This window comes from Amblyraja radiata, chromosome 28, assembly GCF_010909765.2.
Source record: "Amblyraja radiata isolate CabotCenter1 chromosome 28, sAmbRad1.1.pri, whole genome shotgun sequence".
NCBI classification, from domain to species: domain Eukaryota; kingdom Metazoa; phylum Chordata; class Chondrichthyes; order Rajiformes; family Rajidae; genus Amblyraja; species Amblyraja radiata.
Genome location: NC_045983.1, coordinates 11,246,682 through 11,265,230, shown reverse-complemented (window position 1 = coordinate 11,265,230; position 18,549 = coordinate 11,246,682). Strand labels below are relative to the sequence as shown.

Genomic DNA, 18,549 nt, shown 5'->3' with positions numbered 1-18,549 from the left:
TCTTAGGCTAGTTGTTACTAGAAAAGATCAGAGGTCAAAAGTGTGCAAGTACAGCTGCTCCTTGACCTACGATGGGGTTACGTTCCGATAAACCCATCATAAAATGAAAATTTCGTAAGTCGAGAACACATTTAATACAATTTGATCACGTGACCGGAAGTGACGCGCAGTCGCTGCCGTTGCCGAGCGTTTGCACCATCGTAAAGTCGAAATATCGTAAGTCGAAGCATCGTAAATCGGGGAGCATCTGTATTCCTTTTATTATGACTTATCCTGAAAGGGGAGGGTAAACAGCTGGATGTCATGGTCCTTTTCAATACCAACAACAGAGAGCAAAAGAGATGAGATCCTAGAGGCTGAATTTACTGTAGGACCTGAAAAGTAGTACCTCAGGATCACTTCATGTACCACATGATAATAAGTAAAGAAATCAGAGAGTGGCACAGACAGAGTTGTATTTTGGAGAGATGATGTAGGAGCAAGGAAATTAGATGTGAGGCATTGGAACAAGTTTTAGCAGGTGAGACCGATCCAAATTGGATGATTTACATCTCAGCATATATGCTGTAAATACCCTTGCGGTGTGCTTGCTGGTGCTGTTAAAGAAGATTACAGCTAGTTCCTGGATGCTGCCCGTGTCTGTTGCAAAATGTTTCCGCCCTCTAGCGCTATTTTTAAAAATTATCATGGGTGCAATGAGTCAGCGTACAGGAGAGTGATAGAACATGTTGTTGAGTGGTGCTGAAATAACACCCCATTACTCCACATCTACTACAGTAGACCAAGGAACTAATCATTGACTTTACAGAGGGGAAGTTGGGAAGCCATGCTCCGGCTTTCATTGGTGGGTCGGCAGTGGAGAGAGGTAGCAGCTTCAAATTCCCAGGCGTTAACATCTCAGATAACCTGCCCTGAGCCCAGCACATTGATATAATCATGAAGAAAATGAGCCAGTGCCTCTACTTTCTGACAAGTTTAAAGAGATCCGGCAGGTCACCAAAACCTCTAATAAACTGCAAACCTCAAAAGGAATTCTGGCAGGACAAAAATAAAGTGGAAAAGGCAAAATCAGAAACATAGTAAGAAACATGAAAAGATGGCAAAAACAAGTTAACCAGTGGAGCTGAGGGAAATTAAAGCATCAGGCTAAAATGAAAAAAAAAAAGAATTACGCTGTACCTGAATGCTCACAGCAGTCTCAACTAAATTAATGATACAAATGTAAGTAAACAGTTACGATCTAACTGCCATTATGGACATGTGGCTGCTGGGTGGCTGGAAAACGAAATATTTCTGGCATTTTGCACAGGCAGGCAAAAAAATTGGGTGCGTTATAAATTAGAAAATTAGAGATGCACATAAGGGGTTGCTAAAGTAATCAAGGGCAACTGGAAAGCTATATATAGACTCAATGGACCGAATTTGCCGTAATGAGGTGGATGAAGAATCCATGGAATGTATTTCATTACTAGTTCACCATATTGAGAATCCATGAGCAAAAAGGTTACGTCCTCCCGTCTAAGGCAGGGTCCCTGGTGACATTTTGTAACCTGATCAGTTCGCAAGTCGGAAATGTGGGTGTGAACCAAGTTCCCATACAGTAGGTGATGCCTGCAGCCCCCACAGCAGCGAGCAAAACCACCCAGTTCATTTGTATGTATGCGCTATTGATGGGGCATTCATAACCTTGCTTTAACGTTGAAGAATGGGCGATTGATAATCATGTCATGGTGATTTTGTGTTAGAATAACCATAAAGTTATAAAATTTCACATTAAGACGCTGGTTTCAATCTCAATGTAAACAAAGAAAACTACAAAGGCATAAGAGAAGAGTTCACGGCAGTTGTATGGGTGAATACAGTTTCAGGCACGGCAGTGGACAAGCAACAGATAACTTTAAATTATTTTTAATTTTTTTTTTTTTTTTTTAAACTGAAGTCATGAAAACACCAACAGCATTAATGATTCTCTTGTGGCTGACAGATAAGTGAAAATTGTTAACTTCAAGGAAAAGGCATAAAGTTGCCAGTAATAGAAGCAGGATGGGGTGCTCTTTAAAACTCAGCAGAGGATCAAGAAAATGCTAAAGACAAGCAAGATAAATATCAGAATAAACTAGCAAGAAACATAACATTGTGCTCAGAGCATTTATAGATATAAATTTTAAAAAAGGCAAAAGTGGGCCACTTATACTGAGAGACAGAAACATTTATAATGAGTAATATGGAAATGGCAGAATTAAACAAACACCTTGTCTCTTCACCAAATACACAAAATTTGCCAAATATATTGCATTATAAATGAGAATTCGAAGGAATACTGATTTTAAAAAAAAGATTCCCCGATCCCGTCCTTTCCCCTCTTCCTTATGCTTATCTCCCAACATTCCCCATCTTCAAGACCCCATTTGCCTTTATCCCCCCCCCCCCCCCCCCGCCGTTCTCTTCCCCATGCCTTTGCAACCAAATCCCACCCTGTGGCTTTACATTTCACTCCTCCTTTCTTATCTAACACCCCTTTGTCTCCTTTTCACCTCCAGCCTTTGTCACCCCCCCCCCCCCCTCCCCTGTAACCACTTCTCACTTACCAGACTTTTCCCCACACCTACCTCTCTTATCCAGCTTTCCCTCCCATACTCAATCAGTCTAAAGAAGGGTCCTAACCCAAAATAGCGTCTGGCCATTTGCCTCCACAGATGCTGCCTGACGTGCTGAGTTCCTCCGGTACTTGTTTTTTTGCTCAAGATTCAGCATCTGCAGTCTTTTTGTCTGCAATATTTTTAAGGTTTTTCCAGTTTTTAAAGAATTCAGAATTATTACAGCTTCAAAATGGAAGCCATATTCAAGAGAGTCAAGAGTGTTTTATTGTCATGTGTCCCAGATAGAACTACGAAATTCTGACTTGCTGCAGCATAACAGAATATGTAAACATAGTACACTGTAAACAATATGATAGACGAGATTAAAAAGTTCAGTGTGTATATATATACACACACACCGTATATATATATACACACATATATATTACACACACACACACATATATATAAAATATTTCCATATACATATATACACACATTCACACACAAATACTCAAATAACAAACAATAGTAGTGCAATAATAATAATAATAATGATAATAATAATAATAATAATAATAATAATAATAGTCTATTGAAGTTCAGAGCTGATTTGAGGTTGTTGTGTTTAATAGCCTGATGGCTGTAGGGAAGAAGCTGTTCCTGAACGTTACAGTTTTCAGGCTCCTGTACCTTCTTCCCAATCGCAGGGGTGAAATGAGTGTGCGGCCAGGATGGTGTGGGTCTCTGATGATGCTGGCTGCCTTTTTCAGGCAGCGACTCCGATAAATCCCTTCGATGGTGGGGAGGTCAGAGCCGATGATGGACATGGCAGAGTTCACAACTTTTTGCAGTCTTTTCCGCTCCTGGGTGTTCAAGTTGCCGAACCAGGCCAGGGTGCAACCAGTCAATATGCTCTCTACTGTACAGCTGTAGAAATTCAAGAGAATCCTCGCTGACATACCAAATCTCCGTAATCTTCTCAGGAAGTAGAGGCGTTGATGTGCTTAATTTATAATTGCATCAGTGTGCTGGGTCCAGGAAAGATCTTCGGAAATATGCACGCCCATGAATTTGAAGTTTTTGACTCTCTCCACCATCGTATCGTTGATATAAAGAGGATTGTGGGTCCTCATCTTTCCTCTTCCAAAGTCCACAATCAGTTCATTGGTTTTACTGATATTGAGGGTCAGGTTGTTGTGCTGGCACCAATTGGTCAATCGGTCGATCTCACTTCTATACTCTGACTCATCACCATCTGTAATTCGTCCAACAACGGTACTGTCATCCACGAACTTGAAGATGGAGTTCACACTGTGTCCGGCTACACAGTCATGAGTATAGACTGAGTGGTGCAGGGGGCTGAGCATGTAGCCTTGAGGTGCTCCCGTACTGATTGTTAATGAGGAAGAAGTATTTCTGCCAATTCGAACAAACTGTGGTCTGTGGATGAGGAAGTCGAAGATCCAAATGCAGAGGGATGCATAGAGACCCAGTTTCGTGAGCTTGGTAACCAGCTTGGAGGGGATGATGGTCTATAAACAACAGCCTGACGTAAGTGTTTATATTGTCCAAGTGGTCCAGTGCAGAGTGGAGAGTAAGTGAGATCGCATCCTCCGTTGACCTGTTGTGACGGTAGGCGAACTGTAATGGGTCGAGGTCCTGGTTGACGTAGGAGTTGATGTTGAGGTGGGAGTTGCCCTACAGAACTCATGTTGACTTCTTGCAAAGCAACCATTCAATACCTCATTCTTTCCCCATGGCCGAGAAAATTATTTCTTGACTGGCTATAAATTCTTCCTACAGAGTGTGTTACATGAAAGTATTTACAGTGGGCAACTCTCCCCTTAATTCTCCAATCCCATTAGCTGCTCCATTAAATATCATGTTTTACCCTCTTTTAACACAGAGCTCCCAGTTTCCTTTCTCAGTATAATTTAACAAAAAGAGGCTGGGGATAAAATCCTTACCCAAAATAAATCAATGAGCCATTCAAATAGAGGTAGATAAATTAAAAGTCAAAAGTACAAAGTCAAGTAACTGCAACATCACAACATTTAGATGCTAATTGGCTGGATAGACACTTGCCTGGATGTGCATTTTTATGACAGCTTTTCCGATAAGAGTCGCACCAAAAAATGTCCAGAAAGGAACAAGGAAGTGTCCACATGTTATTCCAGCCAGGTCAAAGAGGGGATTAGGAATCTGTAACACATCAAAACAAGGGACAAAGGTGAGAAAGTAGTTATCTGTAGAGAACGTTATACTATTATAAAACATCTTTTATACTACCTACTATTAATATTGAATATAGTACAGGTATAAGGCAAATGTACATCTTATACACAGGTAATGCTGCTTCTATCCCAACTCTGATTTGTCTATTTAATTGATACAATAATGACATATTTATGTTTATTAGAAGTATAGCATAAACAGAGTTAGATAGGAACAAATTGATATTACCATGATTTTAGATGTTGAAATTGGATTAAATTATTTTCAGGTTTGAAATGTAATACCATTCCCTAAATAATTACTTTCAATTCCCCAACGCGTTTCCATTCATGAGACTATAGTTAACATTGGGGTGGGAGATTGCAACCTTCACGTGGTCCGCCCTGTTTCGACGAATGCAATCAACCTGGCGTGCACAATCAAATAAGATCAAATAGAACAGGTTGTCCTACAGCTTTAGGCTGTGCACGCCATACGCAAGATGAAGAAGTTCTGCATTGCAGAAATTATTTCTATATTAAGACCATGTAGCTTTACAACTACAGTTTCTGTTTTCTGAACATTATTGCACTATGGCAATGTTTCTGTGAATTTATTTTTGGGAAAACAAATTAAACAATATCTCAAGATGCAAAATAGTTTGAGGAATTGGGAAATCCGTGATGAAAGAAACAAGCTGTCATGGTTAAAAAGATAAATTTATAAAGTGAATTTTTTTTTTACAATTGCGTATCCTCTCCAACAGAGTCATAAAACAATAGTTGTCCACTGCAAATTGTACAAGGGAAAATCTAATATGAAAAATCAGAAGTCAGAAGTGTTTTACTGTGCGAGGTTGGCAATCTTGAAGATGACATTCTATAGATTGATGCATTAAATGAAAGTCCTGGGTGGTGGTCCCGTTTTAAAAGCAGGGAGTTTTCTCAGCTACCAACCTACCCTCTGCCAACATTTAAAAACAATCAAATGATCATTCATTTATATCTTGTTTGTAGAATGTTGTTATGCATAAAATACCTAATGACTACATCTCCATGCACTGCATTTCAGCGACTTACATAAGTAGCATTTGAAATCGTAAGGCAGGATTCTGCTCTATGCATAAATGTACATTTGCTCTTTCAATAGAGGCACTATTTTATTTCCCCACCAATCCACCAGAATAGATTACTGGATTTATTAACTTTCATGTTTTACTTACTGAAGCACAAGCCAAGATGCCAAAGAAGCCAACTCTTTGTACCAAGTTCTGAACAGCCAGCCTCGCTCTGGTTGGAAGACCCTGATGAAAAGAAAAAACATGTTCAGCAAAACTTAAAAAAATTCTGGAAAGTACAAAATTCTTAAGCTTATTATTACAATATTATTACTAATATTACAATATGTTTGAGCAAGAAAATAGGAGTAGGGCACCTGGCTGTGACCTGTGGACGTGTAAGATTTCTCCGACCTACCGTTTAATACGATCATGCCAGATCTTTCCCAGGTCTCAGTTCTTCTTCAGTGTCAGTTCAGTTCCACATTTCCTTTATTCACAAATCTTAAAAAATGTATTTACTGTCTCCTTAAATGCTTCCAGCAATCTAACCTCTCAGGGATTGAAAATTCAAATGATTCACTTTTCTCTGTGAGAGGAAATTCCTATACGCCAGTTTTAAATGACTACCTCCTATATTTGGAAACTCAAGGAATTGCAGATGCTGGAATCTTGCGCAAAATGCAAACTGCTCGAGGAACTCTGTGAACTCAACTAAGGTATCATTGAATTGAAGTCAGTGGATCAGGCAGCATTTGTGGAGGGAATGAACAAGTGCCATTTTAAGTGGGGACACATTTCAGACGGATTGGTCTTCACCTATTATTGCCTCATTGCCAATATACAGACAAATTGTGTTTGGGAGATTAGTGGATCTGGTGATCAACGTGTAATCAGATTTGTGACCACACTTTTGCCAAATACCGCACATATTTTAATGGGGATACAAAAGACTACAGATAAAGATAGATACAAAAGGGACAGTGGCACGGCAGTAGGGTTGCTGCCTTACAGCACCAGAGATCCGGGTTCAATCTTGACCATGGGTGCTGTCTCTACGGAGCTTGTACGTTCTCCCTGTGACCGCGCAAGTTTTCTCTGGGTGCTCCGATTTCCTCTCACATTTCAAAGACGTGCAGGTTTGTAGTTTAATTGGCTTCTGTAAATTGTTCCTAGTGTGCAGGATAGATGTATAATAGAACTAGTATACGAGTGGTCGGCCCGAAGCTGGAATCTGAAGTAAAAAGGTAAATTGATGCAAGAACTCAGCAGCTGCTGGTCAAGCAGCAGCTGCAGAGGCAACGTGATGGCAGATATTTTGCATCTCTGCATCAGGACTGAACACTAGATGGATGATATCTAATATTTTGAAGTGAGAAGGAGGGGTGAGACAAAGGGCAGTAGGTGGTTCGGGAGAGGTAGAAATGGTAGGCCGATGAACCCAGGTGAGGGGAGTGCAAGGGTGCATGGAGACAACTAGTAATAGATGGAAACATAAAGAGGTAGCTCAGCGAGTCAGGTAGCATCTCAGGAGAACATAGATAGGTGACGTTTCGGGTCAGGAAACAGATGGAGTCAGGATAGACACAAAATGCTGGAGTACCTCAGCGGGACCGGCAGCATCTCTGAAGAGAAGGAATGGGTGACGTTTCAGATCGAAGTCCTTCTTCAGACTGATGTCAGGGGAGTGGGAGGTACAGAGATAAACTGTAGTCGGAGACGGTAAGATTTGTGGGAGAACTGGGAAGGGGATGGAGAGAGAGGGAAAGTAAGGGCTGCTTAAAGTTAGAGAAGTCAATGTTTATACCGCTGGAGTGTAAGCTACCCAAGTGAAATATGAGGTGCTGTTCCTCCAATTTGCACTGGGCCTCACTCTGACAATGGAAGAGGCCCAGGACAGAAAGGTCAGATTGGGAATGGGAAGGGGAGTTAAAGTGCTGAGCAACTGGGAGGTCAGGTAGGTTTAGGCGGACAGAGCGGAGGTGTTCAGCGAAACGATCGCCGAGCCTATGCTTGGTCTCGCAGATATACAGGAGTCGACACCTTGAACAGCAGATACAGTAGATGAGGTTGGAGGAGGTGCAAGTGAACCGCTGCCTCACTTGAAAAGACTGTAGAGGTCCTTGGACGGAGTCGAGGGGGAAGGTAAAGGGACAGGTGTTGCATCTCCTGCGGTTGCAGGGGAAAGTACCTGGGGAGGGGGTGGTTTGGATGGGAAGGGATGAGTTGGCCAAGGAGTTGCGGAGGGAACGGTCTCTGCGGAAAGCTGAAAGGGGTGGAGGTGGGAAGATGTGGCCAGTAGTGGTATCCCGTTGGAGGTGGCGAAAATGTTGGAGGATTATGTGCTGTATGCGACGGCTGATGGGGTGGAAGGTGAGGACTAGAGGGACTTGTCTCGAAGGACTAGCTCTGCTAGGCGGAGGAGTGTTAGTAGACGGAAATTGGCTGGTTCTGCGTGTGGAGTAAGGTGTTGGCATGGAAGGGAAAGGATTGAGACAGAGGCTGGTAGGTGATAGATGGAACCAGATAAGGGAGGGATGATATCTGTGTGAGAGTTTATGGGAAAGGTGAACCAAGGGAGAAGTCTAGGTGGTTCGGGGTGATGGGCAGATGCAACAAGGTATGGAGGGTGATCAGTCTGAGTAACGTGCGAGGAAGGATGCAAATGGAGAACAGTGGGAGTGGGAAGGGTCACGGGGAAATGTAGAAAATTATTAGAATTTCAGAAAATAGGCATGTTAAATGAGTTGAAACTGTAACAGTAATAAGTAATGCTGAATTTAGAATATCAAAGCCCACAGATTACAATACTAAAGGAGACAGCTTCTGGGTTTTGTAAAGCAATGTAGGAGACTTTGTAGGATGTTTTGATCACAGTAGAGCAAACTTTGTAAGGTAGAGAATAGCATTTACCCTTGTGGCACAACAATCATTTGTAGGTTGCTATATATAATCTGGTTGGATACTCATCAACCAGATTAAATATAGACATTCATCCCAAAATCTCTCTGGTCTCAGCAATTATTTATGGAACCATTTATAATTACATTTACCTACATTTATGAACATGGATCCAAGTTATTTAGAAATAAGTTGTCTCATTTTTGTACATAAAGAAAGAAACCTTTAAGAAAGAACTGCAGATGCTGGTAAAATCAAAGGTAGACACAAAATGCTGGAGTAACTCAGCGGGTCAGGCAGCATCTATGGAGAGAAGGAATTGGCGAGGTTTCGGGTCAAGACCCTTCTTCAGACTGATTTGCTTGTCAATTATTCTGTAACAAAAACCTTGTTACAGAATCATACAAGACAGAAACAAGGCGTTTGATCCAACTCAAGCCATGACCATCATCAAGATCCAATTACACCAATCTCATTTTATTCTCCCCAAATTTCAACCAGCTTCCCGTAGATTCTACCACTCGCCCAAGACTTGGGGAAATTTACTGTGGCTATTTAACCAACCAAGTCGCATATCTTTGGACTGCTGGAAGAAACCCGAGCACCTGGAAAACATCCACATGGCAATAGGGAGAGCATACAAATTCCACACATACAGCACTGGACGTTAGGTTTTAACCCTGGTCAATTAAGCCGTGAGGCAGTTGCACTTGTGTCAATTAGATTTGACCAAAGTTTGAATGCGAGGCATTTAAATTGAAGAGAGATATTTTTGGAGTGGATCATTAAAGCTCCTTTCATCTACCCTGCTTTCAATTAAATCAAGGCTGATCTGTCCTTAAATTTATTAAACTTTGGTCCCTCTGTTTTAATGCCGTGCTGTAACAAAAATAAAGTCACTAATCCAGTCTTGAAAATGTCAATTATTTTAGCTTCCAGAAGTGTTGGTGAAAGATGCCATATATGTCCACCAGCATGCAAAGTCACTTCCCAATTTATTTCCAAAAGGGGTTGGTTTCGTCTTGACCTTGATCCTTCACCGAGTGGAATTATTACTGTCCATCCAATCCATTGAATTCCTTCATTTTAAACACACTGATTAATTACCCCTGTAAACTCATGAGAATTAAACACATTTTTACAATCTGTCCATGCAGTTTAAATCCGTAAGCTTTTCTATCATTCTGGCACATTTACACCATAAATATTGCTTGAACCCAACATGGAATATATAGATGATATCTAAACAAAACTTTTTTTAATGTCTCTGGTGCTTTGCAGCACAAATTGGTTTAGATTTTTTAAGTGATGGGAAATATCTCACTGATAAGGCCGAGTCTTATAGCAAGTCAGCACAGAAACTGGCTCTTCGGCCCAACTCCTTCATACTGCCCAAGTTGCATACCTAAGCTAGACCCACTTGCCTATGCCTGGAGTATATCCTCGCAAATGTTTCCACTCCACATACTTATCCAAGAGTCTTTTAAATGTCATAATTGTAACTGCCTCTATCATTTTGTTTGGTAGGTTATTCCATTAGTGCATCATCGATTTTTCTTAAAACGTGGACGTTCGGGTAACTTTCAAAACTTTCCCCTATCATTTTAAACCCATGCCCTATAGTTTTAGACACCTCCATCCTTTTCCAACTTGGAAAAGTCTGTGCCTATTCAACTTATCTGAGACCCTCATGATTTTATAAACCATTATAAGGTCTCCCTTCAACCTCCTGTGGTTCAGGGAATGATTACTTGATTTTTTATTTAATGTTGGCAAAAGGAAGAGTGACAGTTGGGAAAACTCCACTTTTAAACCTGGGAACAGTCATTCAGGACTTTTGTTTGACTTTTGTTCAGACAACTTGGTGGCCATGGGCGAGTTGAACCAAAGGCCTTGCTGCTGTGCAGCATAGTTGTATGATTATTCATCAACTTGTAAAACGCTCAATAGCTCATCACTGCCATGTAGCATAACATGTATAATTTGTTACTGAAGAACACAAAATAGGAGCAGTGAGGTAGAAGTTATTCTTAAGTCTGGACCTCTGGGATTTCAAGCTCTTGTATCTTCTTTCAAAAGGTAGGAGAGAAAAGTGAATGATCAGGGTCACAGGCGTCCTTGATGATAATTTTTTCCTTCGTGAAGCAAAGCACCATGAAAACGGACTGAAATGAAGGCAATGACAACACATCTTGGTTTAGATTCTTTCAAGACATGGGAACAGATTTCACTAGTAAGGCTAAAGGGCCTGTCCCACGATGCGAGTTCACCCAAGAGCTCTCCCGAGTTAAAAAAAAAGACCTCGTGGATGTCCCGTAGCGGCTCATAATGCTAACGGCAGGTACTCGGGAAACGCGGTAACTCGTGAAGTTTTTTCAACACTGTGAAAAATGTCCAAGAGTTTCCCGAGTATCTGCCGTTAGTTACTGCGTTTCCCGAGTACCTGCCGTTCGCATGACGAGCCACTACGGGACATCCACGAGGTCCTACGTACATTCTACGTACTTACCACGAGTTTGATTTTTTTTTTTAAACTCAGGAGAGCTCTTGGATGAACTAGCATCGTGGGACAGGGGCTTAAGAGTCACAGATCGAGTAGGTGGACATGTTTGTGGAAAGAGACAAGTGTGTGAACAAGTCTGTGCTTACTGCTCTCTGCAATTTCAGGCAGTCAAGAACAGAGCAGTTGATATATCAGGACATTTCCTGCAGTGTATCTGTAGAGGTTAAGGGACAGAAGTTTAGGGGTAACATGAGGGGGAACTTCTTTACTCAGAGAGTGATAGCTGTGTGGAATGAGCTTCCAGTGGAGATGGTGGAGGCAGGTTCGATTTTATCATTTAAAAATAAATTGGATAGTTATATGGACAGGAAAGAAATGGAGGGTTATGGTCTGAGTGCAGGTAGATGGGACTAGGGGAGAATAAGTGTTCGCACGGACTAGAAGGGCCGAGATGGCCTGTTTCCATGCTGTAATTGTTATATGGTTGAGAAAGTATTGTGGACATACAAGACATCTAATTTTCCACGGGAAGTAAATATGTTGATGCACTTTCTTGATCTGAACATCAGTGTAAAATGACCAGGTTAAGTTGCTGGTGATATGAATGTCGAGGAACCTGAAGCTGTTGACTAACTCTACAGCAACTCCATTGATGACACGGTTGTGTTCACCCACCTCCCACTTCCTTTAGTCAACAACCAACCTTTTCGCCTTGCTGACATTAAGATAGGTTGTTGTTCTGAATAATGCGAGGCTCTTGAGCTGTGATAGATTCAATATCTTAATTTAACTGGTGATTGTTTTGCTGCCCAAATTCAACTATTTACACGATTTAGCTACTTTGTAAAGTCCTATTATCTGCCATGAGAAAGCAGATTCACAAACCTACTTTAGCAGTGTTTACAGAAAGTAAATGAGTTTAGCAAATGACCTTCAGCATATCATTTTGCACCAAGAGAACATGAAACCACACTCCACCCTAGCTAAACCAAATTTACTAATCTAAAGTTCATCAGATGTGTAATGTGCTGCAACCTGCAAACTTTGCTGAGTCATTGTTTAATTTTAATTATCTTGAATAATTAAATCACATTTATAGAATAATCACAAGAAGTTAACCCTCTATTATCTCGCCTTCAAAACATTTTCGACTGTCTCGATGTTTATTGAGAATCATATTGCAAATGAGACCACTCTCTCAGATCATTGTAACCATAAAGTTATTTATCACTAAATAATCCTCTACAAAATTTCATATAACACGTTTATCCATCGCAAAATCAGTGGCTGTCCCCATTTTGTTGCGATGGAACAGACTTGCGCAAGCACCTGCACGTTGTAAGCTTAACATGTTCTTAAATGTACTTAGGTAATGGAAACAAACATTATGACTACCAGTAAAAGCAAGATCACTGCATTCAAAGTTAGCGCCTCAGCTAGCTCATTTTTGACCTGATGCAAGATTACAACTTGAAAGTCCTCTAACCTTGCTCAAAAGAGCAGAGCTGTCTCACTTTCATTGTCGAGAGTCTAAATTTGTCTTCAGCTGCATATTATTAAAGTCCATCTTTGTTTAGCAGGTGTTCAGCTGCAAATGCAAAACTGAGGATTTGAATTTTTGTTCTGAATTTATTTAGGTTTTAAAACAAGGCGTTGCCCATCTCTGTTCCTTCTTCTCTTTCCAAATGTTTCACCTCCCTCTTTTATGCCAAGAGTAGCACACACTTATCACAGTCAAAGGGACTGGCAGGCAATCAAATCCTTTGTCTCCCGTCAATTATTCCCTTAAATTAATTAAGCTAGATAATGACGCATAAGGAAGTAGTTTATCAAATTTCCCATAACTGATATGGGCAAAAAAGTAACAAGCCTAAAAAGTACGGGAATTCTTCCTTGTCAGTTCAAACGGCAGACTAAAGTTGAAAACAGTTGTGGAGTAACACATTACCAGCAGTAATCAACTGCTCCATGATGGAAGATTTGTGCAGTAACTAACCTCCATTTTGTGCATTTAAATATGGTAGCATTTAATAGAATTTGGCAGGTGCATTTTCTTAAAATTAGCTAATTTTTAAAGTAATTTTAAAATGTACCCCATACTTTTATGTTCTACAGGTCTCCCGATTTATTCCGAATATTAATCCAGTGTACAGCTGACAATATACAAGACCCTAACTTGAGCCAAGTCAGTGTCATGGAGAAAGTTGGATGGCATAGAAACATGCCATTTGTCCAGGTCCATGCAGACCTTTTTGTCTATCTGCACTATTAATATCTGTCCACACTGGTGATGTCTTGTGTAACTTGTATTTAACTGCCTCTGAAATTAGTAATTTTACTGACTGCACTAGGGCAGAAAGTTCCAGATAGCCTTGTGCACAAAACATTGACCTAAGATCTCCTTTAAAACTCCTTGTGTCACCTTAAACTCACACCCTCTTGTTTTTGAAACCCCTATCATGAGAAAAAATCCTAACTAGATCACCACTTTTTAAATATCTAGGTCTCAATTTAGTCACCCCTCCGCCTCCATTATCCCTGACCAAAAAAACTCACCATATTCAACCTTTCCCCTCCCCCCGAGGTCCTCCTAACTAATGTCCACCAATCCAGACCACAGCCTGGTGAATCCCTTCTGCACTCTTTACCGCGTGAACATATCGTACAGTGTGGCAACCAGACCACACACAAAACTCCAAGGACAGTCCAACCAGTGTTTTGTGAAGTGGCAACCTAACGTAATAATTTTTATAGTCTCTTCCCCAACCTTTGAAGGCAAATGTGCTACTTGCATTCTTTAATACCCTCACTACCGATGTTGCCACTTTCAGGGAAGCATGGAGGAACCCCTAGGTCCATCTATCCTTCAACATTCTTTAGCCATTACTGTACTGACCTTCTCCATTTTCATGAAATTGTTATTGCAAGTATGCAAGTCATTGACATTGCAAGTATGCAAGTGAATGTGGCATTTGGCATGCTGGGCTTCATTAATCAAAGGCTTGAATATAGAAGTTGGAATGTTATGTTACAGTTGTACAAGACATTGGTGAGGGCCAAGTTGAACATTGTGTTTAGTTTTGGTCACACTGCAATAGGAAAGATGCCATTTAGACAGAAGGAGCACAGTGAAAATTTATGAGAATGTTGCCAGGACTTGAGAGCCTCAGCTATTGGGATGGCTCGGACTTTATTCCTTGCAATATTCCTTATAGAGGCGTATAAAATCATGAGGGGCATAGAGAGGGTGAATGCAATCTTTTTCCCCAGGGTATGGGAATCAAGAACTTGATAGCTTAGGTTTAAGGTAAGAGGGGAAAGATTTAATAGGAACCCGGGGGCAATTTTTTCCATCCAGAGAATGGTGAGTTTATGGAACTAGCTGCCACAGAAAGTAGCTGAGGCAAGTGTTATAACATTTAAAACAGTTGGATAGGTACATGAATAGAAAAGGATTAGAACGATTTGGAAATGGGACCAGATTAGATGGGGGCAGTTTGATTAGCATGGACGAGCTGGGCTGAAGGGTCTGTTTCCATCCTGTTAGTTTCTATGGCTCTATTTGACTTGCCAATTTTGGTAACAATAGCATACTGATCTCAAAATCACTTTTTTATTGAAAAATATCTGATTGCCTTGTAACAACACAAAATATCAGGCCAAGCTCTTTGTCAAGGATTTCCCCAGCTGATTAAAAATGTTCCAGGTGACCATGGGGGTTTCATGATCTTTCACTAGATCAATACACTTGCGCTCCAATTCCAGAAGAAATATAATGTAGAGTTTTAAAATGCCCATCTCTCAGGTCAGGTGCAAGGGAGTGCCTTTGCTTTGAATTTTGCGTTGACCACAGCTTATGCATTACTTCCCTAAATCTGTGTCTTTTGCTTTCTGAAACTTTGATGGAGAAATATCCTGTTTCCTGCTATTTGTACAAACTGAACATTTACCTTAACTCATTTATGACCAAATGCTTGTCTCTTTAACCTGAAGCAAATCTTAATACTGATCGCTCATCCAGAGGAAAGCGCCAAATTTTTAGAGGATTGCTTCCAATCAAATGTTTGCACAAGTGCAAAGAAAAAGCATAAATACCACTAAATGGTAGTAATAAATTATAGATGAAAAAATGGATGGACACAAGCAGTGATGTTAAAAGGATGCTTACAAGCTGATGGACTTTCCTGAGTTGACAAAATGAAAGAACAACCTTTAACAAGGCCAGGTTTCAAATAGATTTTTACTTGAGCCACTGGATATAGTCTCCATAGGTAAAAAAAACTAAGGCAAGTTGTTAAATCAGGCTGAATTGGATGGATGGCATAATTGAGTAATATTTTAACATAGGAAAATATTCAAGGCTTAAAATAAACCATGGAACAAAAGTCAAAGGAAGTATAATTGTCATAAAGCCATAAGCACAAGGCAGTTGGGTTTTCCAAAGTCCAGTGGTAGGGGTATTCCAGACAAGTAACACAGTTTAATAGCAGGAAGTTTCCTTATTGCCTTGCTGATGCAATCTTACCACAGCAGTTCCAGCTAACTACTATAAAACTCTATATAGTCCACGTTGACAAATTCTTCAACAACTTTGTGGTCAGAGGAAGCTGTTTCTCTTCTGAGTCATCCTTGTCCAAACGGTTACTGGAAATGGAGGAGGTTTCACAGAAACCACGTGATCCTCCCAGACAAAACTGTACTTCAGAGGGTGCAGTAAAGGTTCACTGAAAAAGCCTCAGGGTTACACATACACTGCAGCTGCTTCTCATTAACAAAAAAAAAGTAACTCAATCCACACTGAGAGATTTCTCAGCGTGTTTGCCAAATTAACACAACTGTTTCAGGCTTCAAAGCACTTCAGATTTATTTGTTTATTGCCATAAAACCTGAGCCTTTGTCTTAACATTTTCTCCCCATCACTTCTTAATGTTAAGGAATAAATACATCAGGTTGCCAAGACACTTCAGCCTTATTTTAATAATTAAAACTAAACTAATAGTAAATGGAAAAAACCCCCTACATCTTTAGACCTTAATTTTTTTAAATTACAAAAACGAAACTTTTTCAAAATGTGATCAATTTCAAACTGGTGAAATCTTGAACAGTTTAATACGAGTGCAAATTCATCAGTGATTAAGACAACAGGACATGTATGAGGGGGAGAATCACACCAAATGGTAACCACAATTAATGAGGTAATGCAAATGCCCAGACATCAGTTTTTTTGTTTAAAAAATGAAGCAATGCAAAGGAAGAACAGATACTATGGAAAATAATTTTTTTAAAGCAAAAATTTTCAGCATTCTATTACCTAGAAAAATGGACTTGATTAACAATCGTGGCCTTTGGAAATTGACGCACAATTATGACAATCAAGCAAGTTGAAACCTGCCAAATTACTTCCCTTACTTAGGCTCTATAATGGGCTGCTCAGACGCTTGTCTGAAAATATCTTTTAGTTCATGATACACAAAAAGCTCCTGACTTTAAAAAAGTGACAAGTGAATTTGTCCACCAGCTACTATGTGATCCGATCACCAGTCACATCATCTCCTCTCTACCCCTTTTTTTGCCTATTTCCTTCGCTCCACAGATGCTGCCGCAACCGCTGAGTTTCTCCAGCATTTTTGTCTTCCTTCAATTTTCCAGCATCTGCAGTTCCTTCTTGAACACCTTACATAGTTCAAGCTGGACTTTTCGGAGATTTAGAGCTAGGGATATTTGGATGTTTCACTTCATCAGGTCTACACAATAAGAAAGATATGCAAAACATATAAAATTCAATTACTCAAATTAAACTAATTTGAAAAAGTCTTGACGTATTTAAGATACCACAGTATCAATCCCATAGGCGTGTGACAGGCTTTTAGTCATTTTGTGAACATTTTGATTCTCATCTTACAGTAACAGCCAAAACCATAGTACGCAATCTTGATTTGCCATGCAGTAGCAAGATGAGTAATTTTCTCTCTTGGGTTTATGCAAAAATGCTCTGAAAGGCAACTAGAATCAAAACTGTACAGAATGTACTCATTTTGCTACCACTAGCAAAACCAAAAAATATTTGAATATGCTTCAGCAAGATTTATTTTAAGAAAACAGATCATCTTGTTAAAAATGGTAGTAGTTCATTCATTTAAGATAGCAAACAACTCTGATATTGAGGCTTCATGAGATTATAAATCTGCTCATTTAACATGTGCCAATCACTTGGCATCACCCATGACAGAAACAGGGTGGGATAATTGCTTTTTGTATAAACCAAGCAGGGTGGGACTGGGAAATGAAGAGTGTCTCTATAAACCTACTGACTGTAGCTTGATGGCACGCAATTTAGCCCTGGGTCTGCAAGGAAAGTGTCAAAATCAGATTATCTGTGCTCTACATACACGAAGAATGGTCACTTTATAGTGCAGAAAATATCACACAATACCATCAGGGACAAGATGAAATATAGCACTCAGATCTTTAAACAGCCTCAAGTTCCAGATGATAGTTTAAAAAAACATCTTTCATTTAGCAGTAAACAGTTAAGTAGTAGATGAAGACAAAAGCTACACTACATTGTACTTTAAGTCAAGAGTCACACGGCATGGAAACAGGCCCTTTAGCTCAACTGGTCCATGCTGACCAAGATGCTCCATCTAGTCCCATTTGCCTGCATTTGGCTTATATCCCTCTAGACCTTTCCTATCCATGTACCTGTCCAAATGTCTTTTAAATGTTCTTATAGTACTTGCCTAAACTACTACTGGCAGTTTGTTCATATACCTACCATCCTGTGTGAAATCTTTCCCTTCTCACTTTAAACCCAAGCCTCTAGTTCATGAATCCTCTACCCTGTGCAATAAAGTCCTTCCTGCCCAACCTCTCCTTATAGCTAAGGTAGACACAAAATGCTGGAGTAAGTCAGCGGGACAGGCAGCATCTCTGGAGAGAAGGAATGGGTGACGTTCAGGTCGAGACCCTTCTTCAGACTCTCCTTACACTCTTCTTATAGCTCCCTTCCAAACCTTCTCTGCATCCTTTAAAGCTTAATGGCATCTTATATCTTTGTTGACCAAAACTGAACACAATACTCCAAGTGCTGCCTCACCAACATCTTATAGAACTGTAACATAACATCCCAACTTCTATATTCAATTCCCTAACTGATGAAGGCCAACCTTCCAAGAGCCTTCTTCACCACCCTCCCTACCCAAACACCATACTCGTACACCTTGATCCCTTGCTCTACAACACTCCCCAGATCCTACCATTCCCTATGAAGGTTCTCTCCACGTTTCACCTCC

The 18,549-nt window shown here is 40.3% G+C and overlaps 1 protein-coding gene across 2 annotated transcripts in view; it reads right to left on the bottom strand.

Annotated features, from left to right (window-relative positions):
* vmp1 (vacuole membrane protein 1) overlaps nt 1–18,549 on the bottom strand; it is a 141,817-nt gene that overhangs the window by 31,718 nt on the left and 91,550 nt on the right. For both annotated transcript variants that reach the window (XM_033045781.1, XM_033045780.1), the window contains exons 8-9: nt 6,019–6,099; nt 4,668–4,784 (exon numbers count right to left, since the gene is read on the bottom strand). In XM_033045781.1, coding sequence (XP_032901672.1) covers nt 4,668–4,784; nt 6,019–6,099 — 198 coding nt within the window. The remainder of the gene's footprint in view (nt 1–4,667; nt 4,785–6,018; nt 6,100–18,549) is intronic.